The sequence below is a fragment of the Rhineura floridana genome, chromosome 4, assembly GCF_030035675.1.
Source record: "Rhineura floridana isolate rRhiFlo1 chromosome 4, rRhiFlo1.hap2, whole genome shotgun sequence".
NCBI lineage: Eukaryota > Metazoa > Chordata > Lepidosauria > Squamata > Rhineuridae > Rhineura > Rhineura floridana.
The window spans coordinates 108,081,542-108,096,510 of NC_084483.1; the positions used below are offsets into that span (position 1 = coordinate 108,081,542).

The 14,969-nt window shown below is 41.5% G+C and overlaps 1 protein-coding gene across 2 annotated transcripts in view; it reads left to right on the forward strand.

Moving 5' to 3' along the window:
* HECA (hdc homolog, cell cycle regulator) overlaps nt 1-13,512 on the forward strand; it is a 30,928-nt gene extending 17,416 nt beyond the window's left edge. Inside the window, exons 3-4 of one of the 2 annotated variants that reach the window (XR_009762274.1) lie at nt 597-716; nt 7,571-7,623. Coding sequence is in view for 1 of the 2 variants with exons in the window: in XM_061624008.1 (XP_061479992.1) it covers nt 7,571-7,725; nt 8,859-9,023 (320 nt within the window). In the remaining variant the exon portion in view is untranslated. Of the gene's footprint in view, nt 1-596; nt 717-7,570; nt 7,726-8,858 lie in introns of those variants that run through there. The other variant, XM_061624008.1, reaches the window with a different exon arrangement.
* The last annotated feature ends 1,457 nt before the right edge of the window (nt 13,513-14,969 follow it).

Here is a 14,969-nt window from a genome sequence, read left to right on the forward strand (position 1 = left end):
CGAAAATGACGTCAAAATGGCGCGCGATGGGAAAAAACCGCCATAAAAACGGAACAAGCGCCTTAATGCGGGGACTTTCCCTAATTGAAAGCCGCCGCATTAGCGAATCGCTGTAAAGCGGGACCTTCTACTGTACATTGGTCTATAATAGGCAGCTCTTCCCTTAATATATTTACTTGGAAAGACCAAAAATTCCTAAGCATATCGCCAGAAAGTGAAGTGAAAAGTAGGGTAGGACCAGGATTGGAGAAGGACCCAAAGATGTTGTGAAGGGTATGTGATAGATGAGAGGGTATTCCAGCTGGGTGGTTACAGAGACCTGCCAGCTTCAATTTGGAAGTTGGTGACTATGACCCAGTTCAGATGTTATGAACTTGACCTCCAAACTATGTTTAGAGATTAGGAACATGCTGTGAGCTCTGATTCTCCCTCTTCTCATGCACAGATTCCAGCTTCCTTTCTGTGCTTTGTAATAACCATAGTTTTTCCAGTTTAGATGTCACAGCAAGTTGTGGTTAAAGCAAATTGGGACAAGGAGAAGAGAGATAGAGTGGGAAATATGCAAGCCTTGTGCATGTTTGTGATCTTCCAAACAGTGGTCTGGAGAAGTGTCTGAATTGAGACTGGCTTAGTTCATTGTGGCTGTGATTTATTGTGTCTATGTTGGGCAACATTCAAACCATGGTTTGAAAACCACTTCAGTTCATAGTTTAAAGGTGAGTTAACTATAGTTCCCGCTATTCATATGTCATGGCATACTATTATTTACTTATTTATAAAGACTATTTATATCCCACTTTTACAACAGTATTGCTCAAGATTGCTAACAATAAAAAGAAAATTAATCAAACTAGAGATGAAAACATACTACAATACACTATAAAAATCACTAAGAACAAAAAATAAAGACAGCACTAATCATAGCTACAAGCATCAGAAAGGTTTCCAAAGGCCACTTGCTTAAAGATGAAAAGAAAAAAGAATTAAGATTGTAGTGCTGAGTGATGCAATCTCCTGACTTTTTCTGCAACAGAAGCAAAATGTACATGAATAGTAAAAGAGCCAAGGATCTTGTGAATTAACTCAAAAGCATGGGTTATTAGTAACAGGATCCCTTAATAATGGGAAACGTTTCACAGTGGTTGATAGTTCTTCGTACAGGTTACTACATTGCTCTTAGCAGTAATAATCAGTGTTGTTACTGGAATGTTGCAACCATTTCAAAGTCAGTTATGCTACAGAGTCCACCTGGTTTAGAGACATGTCTAGTATGTCGTGGCATACTGGAAATTTGCTCACAAGGAGAGAATGCACAAACCTGCAACATGTTCCCAGTCGTGGTTTGGAGGTTTGCAATATTATGTCGGAATTGGGCTGGAGTCAGGAACAGCTGGCACGGTGGGGCATTGTCACCCTCCTGACACTAGTATCACTGTCACTTGCGGGGTCAGGGCAGGGTGGTGGTCAGGGTGAGACTGCACAGCTGATCCATTGTAGGACCTCAGCACCACCCTGCCCACACAAACACTCTCCTGGTAAGTGACAGCAACACTCTCATCAGGAGGGCAGTGGCACAGCAACACTCTACCACATGAGCCATTCCTGGCCAAAGTCTTTAAACTGATTCAAACTTCCAGAAAGACATGTGGTACAATCCTGTTATGGGCCAGCTATGCCATTGCACACAGGAATCTCTCCACATGGGGAGAGCTGCACCCATAGGTGACTGCTTTTGGACTAGTCTGTTCCCAGATGTGTAATCTTTCTTGTAGCAGTTTTTTTTTCCATGTGGAGCTTTCAAACAAACACTGATGAAGGGAGATTGTGTTTGAATATCATGGATATTCTGATTTGGGTAGAATCGTATAGACACTGCACCACCTTCATGTTTGAATCTTGTCTCTATTTATGTGCCCAGCACATGTACAAATTGATCAATTTCTTGTTCTCTGGGCTCTTCTTTTATTTCCTGGAACTGAGTTAAAGCAGAAATGGCCTACTGCTTGGATAGTGGCACCTGTGTTTCCTGAATACTCCACTTCACTAAGGGTTGGCATGCTTTTCTGTATTGCAGAAGGTGTCAGAGCTGGAAAGGAGAAGGGCATACTGGCTCGCCAAGCCTTTTTCAACCCTCCCCACACAACTTTCCACCCCTGATGTTGGAAGTGGAAGGGAGCCGACCGAGGTGGTGTCTAAAGAGCAGGGCTAATAGGGGGTTGGGAGGGTGCCTTGCTCCTTTGAAGTGGGCAGATGTGGCTTTCCCAAAATGGCCTTGCGGACCATTCCCCACCCCTTCAACAGGCAAGTTGAGAACAAAAATCCTTAGGGCCCAGTTCAAGGAAATATTTGGAAACATCTCCTGTTCTTTATTTCATCAGTACATTCTGGGTAATATTTTGAGACTGTTTCTTATTAACAACATAAATTTGAGCTACTCTTTGATGAGTTCATTCCACTCTCTACAAGGCTTATATGTAGCTTTTAAAGCTTTGAATATATTCAATGGGTTGTATCCAGCAAAGTCTTCCTGCTTGTGCAAGGAGTTCTGTTTGCACAATGGAACTTCTCCTCCCCCCCTTGCACCCACCAAGCATGTTCTGGGGTTTCACCCAACCCTCCAGAGCAGATATGGGGGAGGGCAGGGGAGGGGGCAGGTGAAGTTCTGTTGTGCAAGTGGAAATCCTTGCGCATACAGGACAACTTTGTTGAATACAGCCCAATAACTATTTAACATTGTCCGTGTGTGTTTGTGTATGTGTATAGAATAGGAGAACAGAATGCTTGATTAGCTCAAGCTGAAATTTGCATAGGTCTGCTAGGGTAGCATTTAGTGCACAGTAGCATTTGGGCTAGGATGCACCTTTTTGGTTTAGTTTAGGGTTCACAGAACATTGCAGAAGACTTTTACTACATTCTAGAAATATCCTCTCTCGCCACAAAAATGCAGTTGTCTGCCCGCATATACTTTTCGGGATGGCTTATTTTGTTTGTTTGTTTGTTTATATTCCGCCCTTCCTTCCAGCAGGAGCCCAGGGCGGCAAACAAAAGCACTAAAAACACTTTAAAACATCATAAAAACAGACTTTAAAATACATTAAAACAAAACAACTTTAAAAACATTTTTTTAAAAAGCTTTGAAGACATCTTTAAAAAAAGGTTAAAAAATATTGTTTTTTTAAAAAATGTTTAAAAACATATTAAAAAGCAACTCCAACACAGAAGCAGACTGGGACAAGGTCTCAACTTAAAAGGGTTGTTGAAAGAGGAAGGTCTTCAACAGGTGCCGAAAAGATAACAGAGATGGCGCCTATCCAATATTTAAGGGTAGGAGTTCCAAAGGGTAGATACCGCCACATTAAAGGTCCATTTCCTATCTTGTGCAGAACGGACCTCCTGATAAGATGGTATCTGCAGGAGGCCCTCACCTGCAGAGCGCAGTGATCCACTGGGTATATAAGGGGTAAGATGGTCTTTCAGGTATCCTGGTCCCAAGTTGTATAGGACTTTGTACACCAAAACTAGAACCTTGAACTTGGCTCAGTAGCAAATGGGCAGCCAGTGCAATTCTTTCAGCAGCGGGGTAACATGTTGGCGATACCCTGCCCCAGTGAGCAGTCTCGCCACCACATTTTGCACCAGCTGCAGGTTCCAGACCAACCTCAAGGGCAGCCCCACATAGAGCTCATTAGAGTAATCCAGCCTGGAGGTTACCAGTGTGTGGACAACAGTGGTCAGGCTATCCCGGTCCAGAAATGGCCACAGCTGTCTTACCAGCCGAAGCTGGTAAAAGGCATTCCTAGCCACTGAGGTCACCTGAGCATGTAGCGACAAAGATGAATCTAGAAGCATCCCCAGACTACGGACCTGCTCTTTCAAAGGGAGTACGACCCCATTCAAAGCAGGCAACATACCAATTATCTGAACTCGGGAACCACCAACCCACAGCGCCTCCATCTTGCTAGGATTCAGACTCAGTTTATTGGCCCTCATCCAGCCTACCACAGAGTCCAGGCAGCGGTACAGGGCATGCACGGCCTCTTCCGATTCAGATGTTACAGACAAATAGAGCGCTGTATCATCAGCGTACTGCTACCTTGCCCCAAATCTCCTCATGACTGTTCCCCAAGGCTTCATATAGATGTTAAACAGCATGGGGGACAAGAAGGTACCCTGTGGCACCCCACAGCACAACTGCCAGGGGGCCGAAAGATAATCACCCAATGCTATTCTCTGAAAATGACCCTGGAGATAGGATCGGAACCATTGTAAAACAGTTCCTCCAATACCCATCTCACCAAGTTGGCCCAGAAGGATACCATGGTCAATGATATCAAAAGCCGCTGAGAGATCAAGAGTAACAGGGTTGCACTCCCCCTTCTCCCGGTAAAGGTCATCCAAGGCCGATTCAGTTCCATAACCAAGCCTGAACCCAGACTGGAATGGGTCTAGATAATCTATTTCATCCAAGAGTACTCACAATTGCTGCGCCACAACCCTCTCAATCACCTTCCCTAAAAAAGGGGTATTTGTGACTGGTCAGTAATTGTCGCAGGCCAATGGGTCCAGGGTGGGCTTTTTCAGGAGTGGTTGGATCACCGCCTCTTTCCGATTGGCTGGAACGACTCCCCGCAATGATGCATTGACTACACCCTGGATCCACTCAGTCAAACCACCTCGGCAAGCTTTAATAAGTGAAGAAGGGCAAGGGTCGAGAGAACATGTTGCTGGCCACATCATCACAGGCACCTTGTCTACGTCATCAGGTTGCATCAACTGAAACCATTCCGAAGAAGCTGTAGCAGACATTGCACTGGACTCCTCATTGAGGACTACAGTAGATGTGGATGGGGCATCAAGACTGCTACAAAGTCAAGCAACTTTACCCTCAAAGAGCCTTGAAAACAATTAACAGTGGGCCTCCTAACTGTTTAAAACTCCATTTCCTGGAGTTGATGTCAGCAGACCCCTGACAATACGGAAAAGCTCCACTGGATGGCTACTTGAGGATGCGATGGAGGCAAAGAAGTGGGCCTTCTTCACCACCCTCTTTGCTGTCCTCACTGCCATAGAGTAGGCACGGTTATGATGTTTTACTCATGCCCGATCAGCTTCATAGCACGTCTTTCGCCACTCGCACTCTAGCTGTCATCCAGTCTGTTTCATTGCCCTTACCTCACTGGTGTACCAAGGTGCAAACCGGGCTCCACAATGCCGGAGAGGGTGCTCGGGGGCAGCCGTGTCAAGAGCCCAATGCGCCTCGTTGTTCCACAGCATGAGAAGGACTTCAACAGGGTCACCTGCTTTATCTACTGGGAACTCCCCCAGGGCATGCAGGAATCCAGTGGATTCCATTAGTCTCCAGGGGCGGACCATCTTAATCTGTCCACTACCCCTGCAGGGAAGGATCAGAGCTACAAGTCTAAACTTCACCAGGAAGTGATCTGACCATGGCAGTGGGGTGACATCCACCACCACCACCCCTTCCTCCATCTGGAGCAAAACCCAAGTTTTTGTGCCCTATGTGTGATGTGCCCTATGCGTTGGGCCGGTGACAACTTGAGACAGCTCCATGGAGGCCATGAAGTCCCGTGCCAGAACACTAGAGGCAGCCTCAGCATGGGCATTGAAATCACCCAGGACACCACAGCCAAGATGTCCTCCGCCAGCTCAGTCAGAGAAGCTGCCGGGCAGCAGGGTGGATGGTACACCAGCAGTAACCCTAGTTTCCTCTCTCTTTGGCCTGACGCCAGGTGCAGGCCCTCACAGCCAGCTCCAAGACAGAGTGGTTTCTTGGTGACAGAGATGGAAGTTCTGTAGACCACAGCAACTCTCCCCCCCCCCGTTCCTGCAGCCTGTGCTGGTGTTGTACCAAGTGAAAAGCTAGTCTGATCGCTTGAAAAGTTAGTCTGATAAGCTAGTGACATATAAGCTGTATTATCTATCCTAAGCAATGATGAACTGCAAGTCTGGCCTAAACCTATTGTGGAATGTAATATTTTATGGTTAACTTAATTGTTTTTAATTTTTGTGCATTGTCTTGAGCACTGAGATGCAAAATTGAAGGTTTCTTTGTTTTCTGAAATATTTGGTCAGATAGGAAGTTAAGTGGCCAATCAAATTATGCCCATTCATGGAATTTGCCATCCTGGACTGCTTTTGAGAGGAAGGGTGGGATATCAATTCAGTAATAAAACAAATAATAAATAAATATCAACTTATATAATGCAAAATTAGGCAAGAATAGCCATGCTAGATCAGATCAATGGGCCATTTAGCCTAGCGCTCTGTCTACAACAGAACCAACCAGAGGGCTTTGGGAAGCTCACAGTCGGGGCATGCTTGAGGTAGACATCCTGTGTCTGTCTAGAGTAGGGCTGGGGAACCTACGGTCTCCCAGATATTGTTGGAGTCTGTTAGTCCCAGGTAGCGTGGCCGGTTCTTAGGGATCATGGAGATGGAGGCCAGTCTGGAGGCCTGCATATTCCCTATTCTTGGTCTAGAGCTTCTGGTAATCAGCGGTAAACCTGTCTGGATATGTAAATTCCAATGTTGACTACCAAGTCTAGTGGCTTTTAAAAGTTTATCATAAACTTGACTTTTTACATTCATGTGCTAATGGCCATTACAATATCATACAGTGATGAAGTCTACAAATTATGGAAGTTTTACTTTTGTTGTTAACTTACGGTTTCACTAAATGACCTCCACTGTTTTGAGAGGTAATAATTTCTTTTTTTCTCTGCCTTTACAGGGCACTTATAATTTTGCCAAGTTATGAGCTTCCCACCCAGTTTCCCTCCCTTGTACACTTAAAAAATTCCCAACCTCTTGAAACTTTTTTTCATAACAAAGATACTATATTTCTCTTGTTAACTTGAGTGGCTTTTTAAAATATTTTAGAATAAAAATTGGGATATATGAATGAAAATGTTCACATTATGGAAGAGTAGTGTGTGAAATTTCATGTGCCACTTATTTAACATGTGAAACTGGAGCATGAAGTTGTTCCTTTATGTGTGCAAAAAGTCAGGCATTTCTCAGTAATTTTATATGTATATATTTATTGATGTATCGCAGATATATCTAGGTAGATACACGTATCTAGGTATAATTTCCTGAAATTATTAGGGTACGTCCATAGCACAGAACTGAAATTGAGTACACCTGCTATATAACATATCCAGATGTCCTAGAAAAGCTTGCAAAAAGGGACAATTTTACATTAATAAATTGTTTTTTTAACATTTATATACTGCACTTTTGCCAAAAATGAATTTTAAGGCAGTGTTCATAAAATTTTAAAATCCACAATAAAATACTAAAAATTACATAAATCATTAAACAAAAATACAATAAAATTGCTGGGAATAAAACTAATTCATCATCTAAAAATATAGCTATTTAAAGTGAAAAGGACTAGGAACAATAATATGTATTTTCAGAATGGATTTTCTAACCAAAAATGTCATGCAGAATATTTTTAATGGTATTAAAAGCTCAGCTGATCACTATATAATATAGTTATAGATACAATCTCCTTTCCTTAACAAATCTATTTTCTTCTCCACAGGACGGCTCATGCACCTCTATGCTGTTTGTGTAGACTGTTTAGAAGGAGTTCACAAAATTATCTGCATAAAGTGCAAGTCCCGGTGGGATGGAAGCTGGCATCAACTGGGAACTATGTATACTTATGATATTCTAGCAGCGTCTCCCTGTTGTCAGGTTAGTATTATGAAAGAAAGATCAAATTGGAATAGGTTGTTTTTAGCTTGTTTTAAAGTTTTTAATGATGTATTTTTAAATGGTTGTGGCCTGCGCTGGGACTTTAGGGTAAAGGGCAGGTGGTCGTTGTCGCCGTAATAATAATAATAATAATAATAATAATAATAATAATAATAATAGGTGTATAGAATAGATTCAGAGATATTGTGGTTGTTTTTGAGACTTTTTCTGTAGATATTTGGTAATGTATGAGGCCTGGGCAAACCAGGGATCAATATTGAAAATATATAATTAACATTTGTATCTGATTGATGACTAGGCAAAAAAAGGATAAATGTTAAATTTCTGACCAATGACTTAAGACAATGTATCTTTTTCCATTCCATTCATCTATGTAAAATGAGTCTGTGTGTATGGCACCCCAGCCTGATAGGGCTCATATTGTCTCAGTGACAAGAAGGTCAGAGATTAAGATAGAATACATAAAAAGGACTTCAAATCCTTCCCTGCTCAGGGCTGATTCTACTTTCTGTATATGAGCTTGCATGCCTGAAAACAAAATATATGCACACTCTGTCAAGTATGAAAGGAGGGCATATGTAGAAAGTATATGTATCTTTCTTGGGTGTGTGTGTGTGGAATAGATCTAGTCCTTTCCAGGTTTCTCCTTCAGCTGTGTGCATGGAGTCCTGCTCACACAAGGGGACTTCCCCTTCCTCTCCTCTCTCTTTATGCACCCAAAATCTGCTCTGGAGGGTCCCCCAACCCTCTGGAGCAGATTTTGAGGATGTTCAGGAGGCTGCAGGGGAGAGGAGAGGAAGAGGCAGTCATTGTTGTTGCACAACTGGAATGACAACATTGGATACAAATCTCTGTTTTAAGCTTAACAAGAAACCCATGCCTGCCTCTCCACACATATATGCCATTCATACCTGTTGGGGCACACATATCTTCCCAAGTGCAAACAATAAAGTGAGAATCTCTCTCAAGTCCCTTGGTCAATTGCATGCTGTGTCTAATAGTCAGCAGATATTTAGATGATGTAGTCTGATGAGCAATGGAAGGAAATTGTGATGATATTCAACTTCTCTGCTTTCTCTCCCTGCCACCGCCTTCCCCTGCCCCATTTACAGGCTCGACTGAACTGTAAACATTGTGGGAAACCTGTTATAGATGTACGTATCGGGATGCAGTATTTCTCAGAATACAGCAACGTTCAGCAGTGTCCACACTGTGGAAACTTGGACTATCATTTTGTGAAGCCATTTTCATCGTTTAAAGTTCTGGAGGCTTATTGACAAAAGCTTTGCCATAGTAATAGCTATTTTATGAGTATTATTCCTTTATTTTACATATCTTTTATAAGATCTGTTAAGTTCAAGGGGGGTAATTTTTTTTCTATCTGAAAAAAGTGCAGCAGCTTTGTGTGATTGTGTACATGTGTTCCTATGTAGATTTGTGTCATCAAGACCATGGTCTTCTTGCCATGATTTCACTGAAGGCTGGGGATGGGGCAGCATACTGTCTCTCCCTCTCTGCATTTACCTGAGCAGGGAGGGGAACACCACTCTCTCTCTTTTCAGAGAGTAACCTTAAGACATGGGCAGAAGTTATGGAAACCAGTATCTGGTTCTTAATAGATTTTTGTGTCGATTTGAAGGGAAGGGGGAAATCTACATAAATGGCTCAACATAGTGGACGTAAATCATATGGCTGTCTTTCCAGATGGATGGAATATCTGTGGAACATGGTGATAGGACTTCTGGGCTAAGGAGCACTCTGTTGCTATTTCTGCTCCTGCTCCATGCACTCAATATACTGCACTGCCTGATAGAATGTATAGGTTACTGAGAAGAGGAAGATTCTCAAGTTAGTATCATTTTTCCATTGCCTAATTCACAAACCTCACATTTTATGCTCAGATCCACTCTGTGCGTTTGCTGTGTCTGGATGAGGTAGGTGAGCAGAGTGGATGGGTGTGGAACCAGCACTTCTGTGAGATTGTCCCTGTGTGTGTGCCTCCCTCATAAAATAAACTCCATGTTTTTGCTCCCTAATGAATTTGCCATCATCATTCCTAGCAGCAAGCTCATGTCCTAATAGTATAATTAGTGCTAGCTGATATACGTTGAGGTTCTGTCTGATGAGGTAAACTTAAAAACATTGACAAATGAATGTAATGCTATGTCAGAAAATGCACTGGTTTTTTTTAAAAAACCCTTATTTTTGCAGTGTCTTCCTGGAGTATATATTTGATAATCAGAGCTGCTCTCACTGACAGATCATACTGTTTCCGCTGACATTGTAATTCCAGCAGTCAAGAGAAGTTGCTTCTACCAAAATAAATGTGAGCTCTTAATGAGTTGCATTATTTCAGCTTCTCTGCAGACATTTTAATGTTTTCTTGTGGTTCTCATAAGGATTGTTCAGCTTAATGCAAAGCCTGTTATAAAGAGCTTACCTGCATCTGTTGCAGGTCTTGTACTTTTGGTTTGACCCTTGTCACTTTTTGTGCAACTGTAGCAAATGAAGTGCAAACTAAATGGATTATGTTGCTGAGAGTTGCCTACTTATGAATAAATTTACCTGTAGGTTAGAAAATGGGTAGATAAACTAAAACGAAGTACTAATTTTTTTAAAGAACATAACCCTTAACTGGAGCCAATCTAGTATCCATCAGTTGTTCTCAAGTCCCATTCGCTTTAAAAGAAACAAGCTACTCGTGTAGGCATATCCTAAGATTGTGTGTGGGCATGGTGGAATTGAAGAGCATGCCTTAGAATGCCGGGCCAGAGGTTCCAAAGAGCTTCTTAAAGTCACAGAAGGGGCTTCTCTTTGAACAGGCCTTTGTGCCATATCCCAAACAGCAGCACTTTGCCATGTAGTGGTAGCCTGAAGAGCCCTTTGGTGTGTGGATTTAAATGTCATCTTTTAAAAAATCCTGGCCATGATCTAGGTGGTGCTAAACTGTGGGGGCAGGTAAAATAGTCAAATCCTACTTTTTGGTACCTATTTTGAAAATGCACTTTTACATGTAAATCCTATGATTTAACCTTGTGTTGAGGAATTCAAAGTGAAATGAATGAACAGATTGATTTTTTGCATTCCCATTAGATACAGAATCAAAATAAGTGAGATTTATGAACAAAAATGCACATGATTTTTGTATTTTGATTCTTAACCATTGCTTCCTTACCATGATTTTGTGCAAGATGTGTTTTTTTATAAAAAGGGGGAATATGTTATCTTTTGAATTATGATAGTCTTAAGTGTTTTATTTTTCAGAACAGATAGCAGAAATGATATACTTGAAAACTGAATGCAGTTTTATGGGACTATACTCATAAAATAATTTACTAGGAAGAGATGTTTTAACTATTTTCTATAAATTATCAGTAAGGGCTAAACAAGATGTTTCATCAGAGATCCATGATCAGATTTTACCATTTTTTTCTTGTCCTGAAAGGAACTGCGGGAGACAATTTGGATTGAGACTGCAGTCTAGGGTAGGGAAATCTGTTTCCCCAAAACCAAATCCCCCTTCTTTCCATTAGCTGTAGCAGCTGAAACATATAGGCGCAATATGGTTGCATATATGCTTTATTCTACTAGCTAAAACCAGCTGTGGGGAAGGGGCGATTTGGATCGGTGGAGGGTTGGACATCTCCCATGTACATTGCAGCTCTGATCAAATCTATCCCCTGAGCTATTTTTAGGACAAGAAAATGACAGGAGGAGATCACAGTTCCTTGATATAAGGTCTAGGTTGGGCCTAAGTCATTGGCACAATCCAATGCACATGCAATTTAAGCAGATTGAGTCAGCCCAAACTCTGTAGTGGATAATAGCTTGGTAAAATACAGTTTGCAAAGAGGTAAGTCCTTCATTGTGCTTTCAGCAAGTATAAATTTAAATTGAGTCACGCATTTTCAAAAGAATGCAAAAATATATAAATATAATAACACATAGTATGTTGTCTAATAAACTAGGATTTCTGCTTAATTTTAAAGTGTCCAGTCTCTGCAACAGCTTTAACAGCTTGTGCAGTTTATGTAATGCTATATCTTTGAATCAAAATAATGCTATTTAGAAATCTAACTTCCAAAAATAATTATTTTTTTCTTAATTGTTCAAGAGGTCAGCTTAACTACAATTTAAGCAGGTCAACTGCAATTAAATAGTTAGTTGTTTTCAGGTGAACTGGATACAAGCATTTTTACATTTTATCTTCCAGTTTGCATACTGCATACAATTTGACATTTTGCATGGATTTCAAATCATGTGGCACTGACTGACCATTCTGTATCTGAAGAGAAGAATGCTGGCAGTTCTATAGTCATATGTTTCACTGTTTGAGGCCTGAAGTTCCTTCCAAGTTTGCACCTTTGATTTAAATTGCTTTGAAAAAGTCTGTGTGTTGAGCACAGAGGCCCTGAGGTCACATTTATGCACATGCTTTATGTACATGCTTAACCCACACCACTGCAACGGCCCTATTGTTTTGTAGTTTGTACTGTCAGGGCTGTGCTCAGTAAGCAGTTTCACAGGATAGCCACTGTGAGGAGGGGACTGAGGGTATGCCAGACCACTCCTCCCCATTCCTCAGCAGGGACTGTCAGGCGGTCCTGTTGCCAAAACAACCAGGCCCTCCATGCACCTGCCATGCCAAGTGGCACTCCACAGGGGTCCATATTGTACTTTCAAGTTGCCCGATCCCTAATTTAAGGTAATGGTGGCATTAATCAAAGTAGTAAGACTTTACTTGGACTGAAACCCACAAATGACCACAAAGAAGGAGATTCAGGTAAAAGAAAAAGTATTAATGTCTGCAGAACTGAAAGTGGTAAAGCAGCACATAAATTGCCAGATTTAATTTGCCTTTTAATAAGGAAGCATAGTTTATGTGTCTGTCCTGAAATCCACAGGTGGATAAGGTTTTACTGTTTAGCTCCTTGTTTTCTGTGATGTCAAGGATTATTTCTCATGCACGATTCCATTGCATCTGTCAACCACCCCTCACTACTGCAGAAAATGTAACAGTCCCTGCTCAAATGGAGTGTGCACACTGAACCTGTAGTGTACATATTAGAGCCTAAGAGGTGGAGTACTTACATTTCAGTGTATGCTGAGATATGTCTGCATAAATGTGTGTGTAGCCATCTATAAGGAATATTTGCAGAATTTCAGTCATAAAGATACATTGTTAAAAAGATGAAAGGTTAGGGACTAACCCAGGACAGGTGTGCTAAAAGGGATATTCAGTTTTGCCAGCAAAAAGTATCAGTGGACTTTATGAACAACAAATGTGAGTAACGTGTTGCACATAAAATTATTCCATTATTTTAGAGTAAAAGAAAATGTACAAGCAGTTTCTTAAACCAGTTTTACATTATTTTGATTTTAACAGTATGCACAATTGTCTACTGTATTTTTGTATCAAGATACTTTGTTTTGTTTTGAAAACAGCTTAGCCATGAAATACAGTATATTTAAAAATGATTTCCAGAGGCAATTGTCCTTGAGTTAATATGGATCTAGGTTTCTTGTAATGTTGCTTAAAGTAATACTTCCAGGCAGGTATGGCCAACTGGTGGACTGCAGACTGCACTTGGATTTCTCCCTGTGCCACAGTGAGATTGCCAGACATAGCATGGGTTCTCACCTGCCTCTTGTGCAACTTCTGCTCCTGTTTCCTGATGAGAGGAATGCCTGTTGAGTAGGGTTGCCAGGTTCCTGGCCTGAGACTGATCCTGTATCTTTAGGAGAAGAGAAAGTCAGCCAAGTGCAGGTGTTCTTGCAACAATGTAATGAGAAAAACCACAAGGTGGAATTCTTCCTTCTCCCTGCACAACTTTTAAAGATACAGAAGACCTCTTGGAGGCCGAGCCTGGCAACCAAAAGGTCTTCTGTATCTGTAAAAGTTGTGCAGGGGGAAGGGAGAATTCTACCTTGTGGTTTTTCTCATTACAGTGTTGCAAGAACACCTGCACTTGGCTGACTTTCTCTTCTCCTAAAGATACAGGATCAGTCTCAGGCCAGGAACCTGGCAACCCTACTGTTGAGTAAGCAGTGGCCCCTTGCCTGCTACTTTTTGCCCTGGGCAACTTCACACAGGAGGCAGCAGCATGCAATAAAGATACACACTGCACTGTACCTGACAAGCCATCCTCTCACCAGAATTTGAGAGCTTTTTTGAATCCTCTGCTATAATGCCCATGCTGTGAGGCCAAGCTGCCAGGGGAAGGGGGGGTAAGACAGGGTGCATAATGAGGGATCCGTGAAGCGGTGGCTGGGAACTTCTGGGATATCCTGCATCTGGGAAGTCTTTCTTTTTCATCCATTATTCATTTTCGTGTATAGTGAGAAAACAAACTCCTAAATTTTAGCATAATCTCCATATAGGTTTTCCCCAATGAGATGTTGCTTTATTTACTAAGGCACTTGCATTGAAAAAGATAGCCAATAGGGTGACAGAAAACTGTATCATACACCTCTAACAAAATGAAAAGAGTGTGTGGCACTCACAGATATAAACTAATTGTTATTCTTACTGTTGCTGTAAAATGGGTGGGGAAGCTGTGGCCTTTGAGATATTGTTGAACGCCAACTTCATCTCTGATCATTAGTCAAGTTGGCTCAGACTTATGGGAATTTGAGTTTGATAACAACTGGAGGACAACAGGTTTCCTATCCCTGCTGTAAAGGTACACTTAAAATGGTAATGCTCCTGAATGCAGTCCTTTCTGAGAAAAAAGTGCAGCAAAATTTATATGCAGTCCTAAGAAATTTAACACCACCATAACCCTAAAGCATAGAGCTTGACTTCATCTGTAATGATTCTGTGGCCACAATTAAACACAGGCCATTCTAACCCCATTTCAGAATATAAGAGTACCTAAGACTGTCAGAATATGGCTTTTGCCTGTTGATAACGTAACCCATGAAATGAGTGGATTTCTGAGAGCAAGGTTTGAGGCAACATATGATTCTGTCAGTGTGTTCTCTTGATAGGAAGACATGTAGAAAGTTTGTGTTCATTTCTCTGATTTTATTGTACGAGGTATTCAAGGACAGTGTTGTGAGGTCACAAAGCCAGCCCCGCTACATTTGTCAGAAAAAAGCCTTTTTTTTCTCAAAAGAAAAAAATGGAATGCACTTTTGCAGAAGAAAGAATATGTACATAAATGAATGTTGATGAAATTTAAAACAATTGGTTATGATGCCATTTTTGTGTGGTGTTAAGT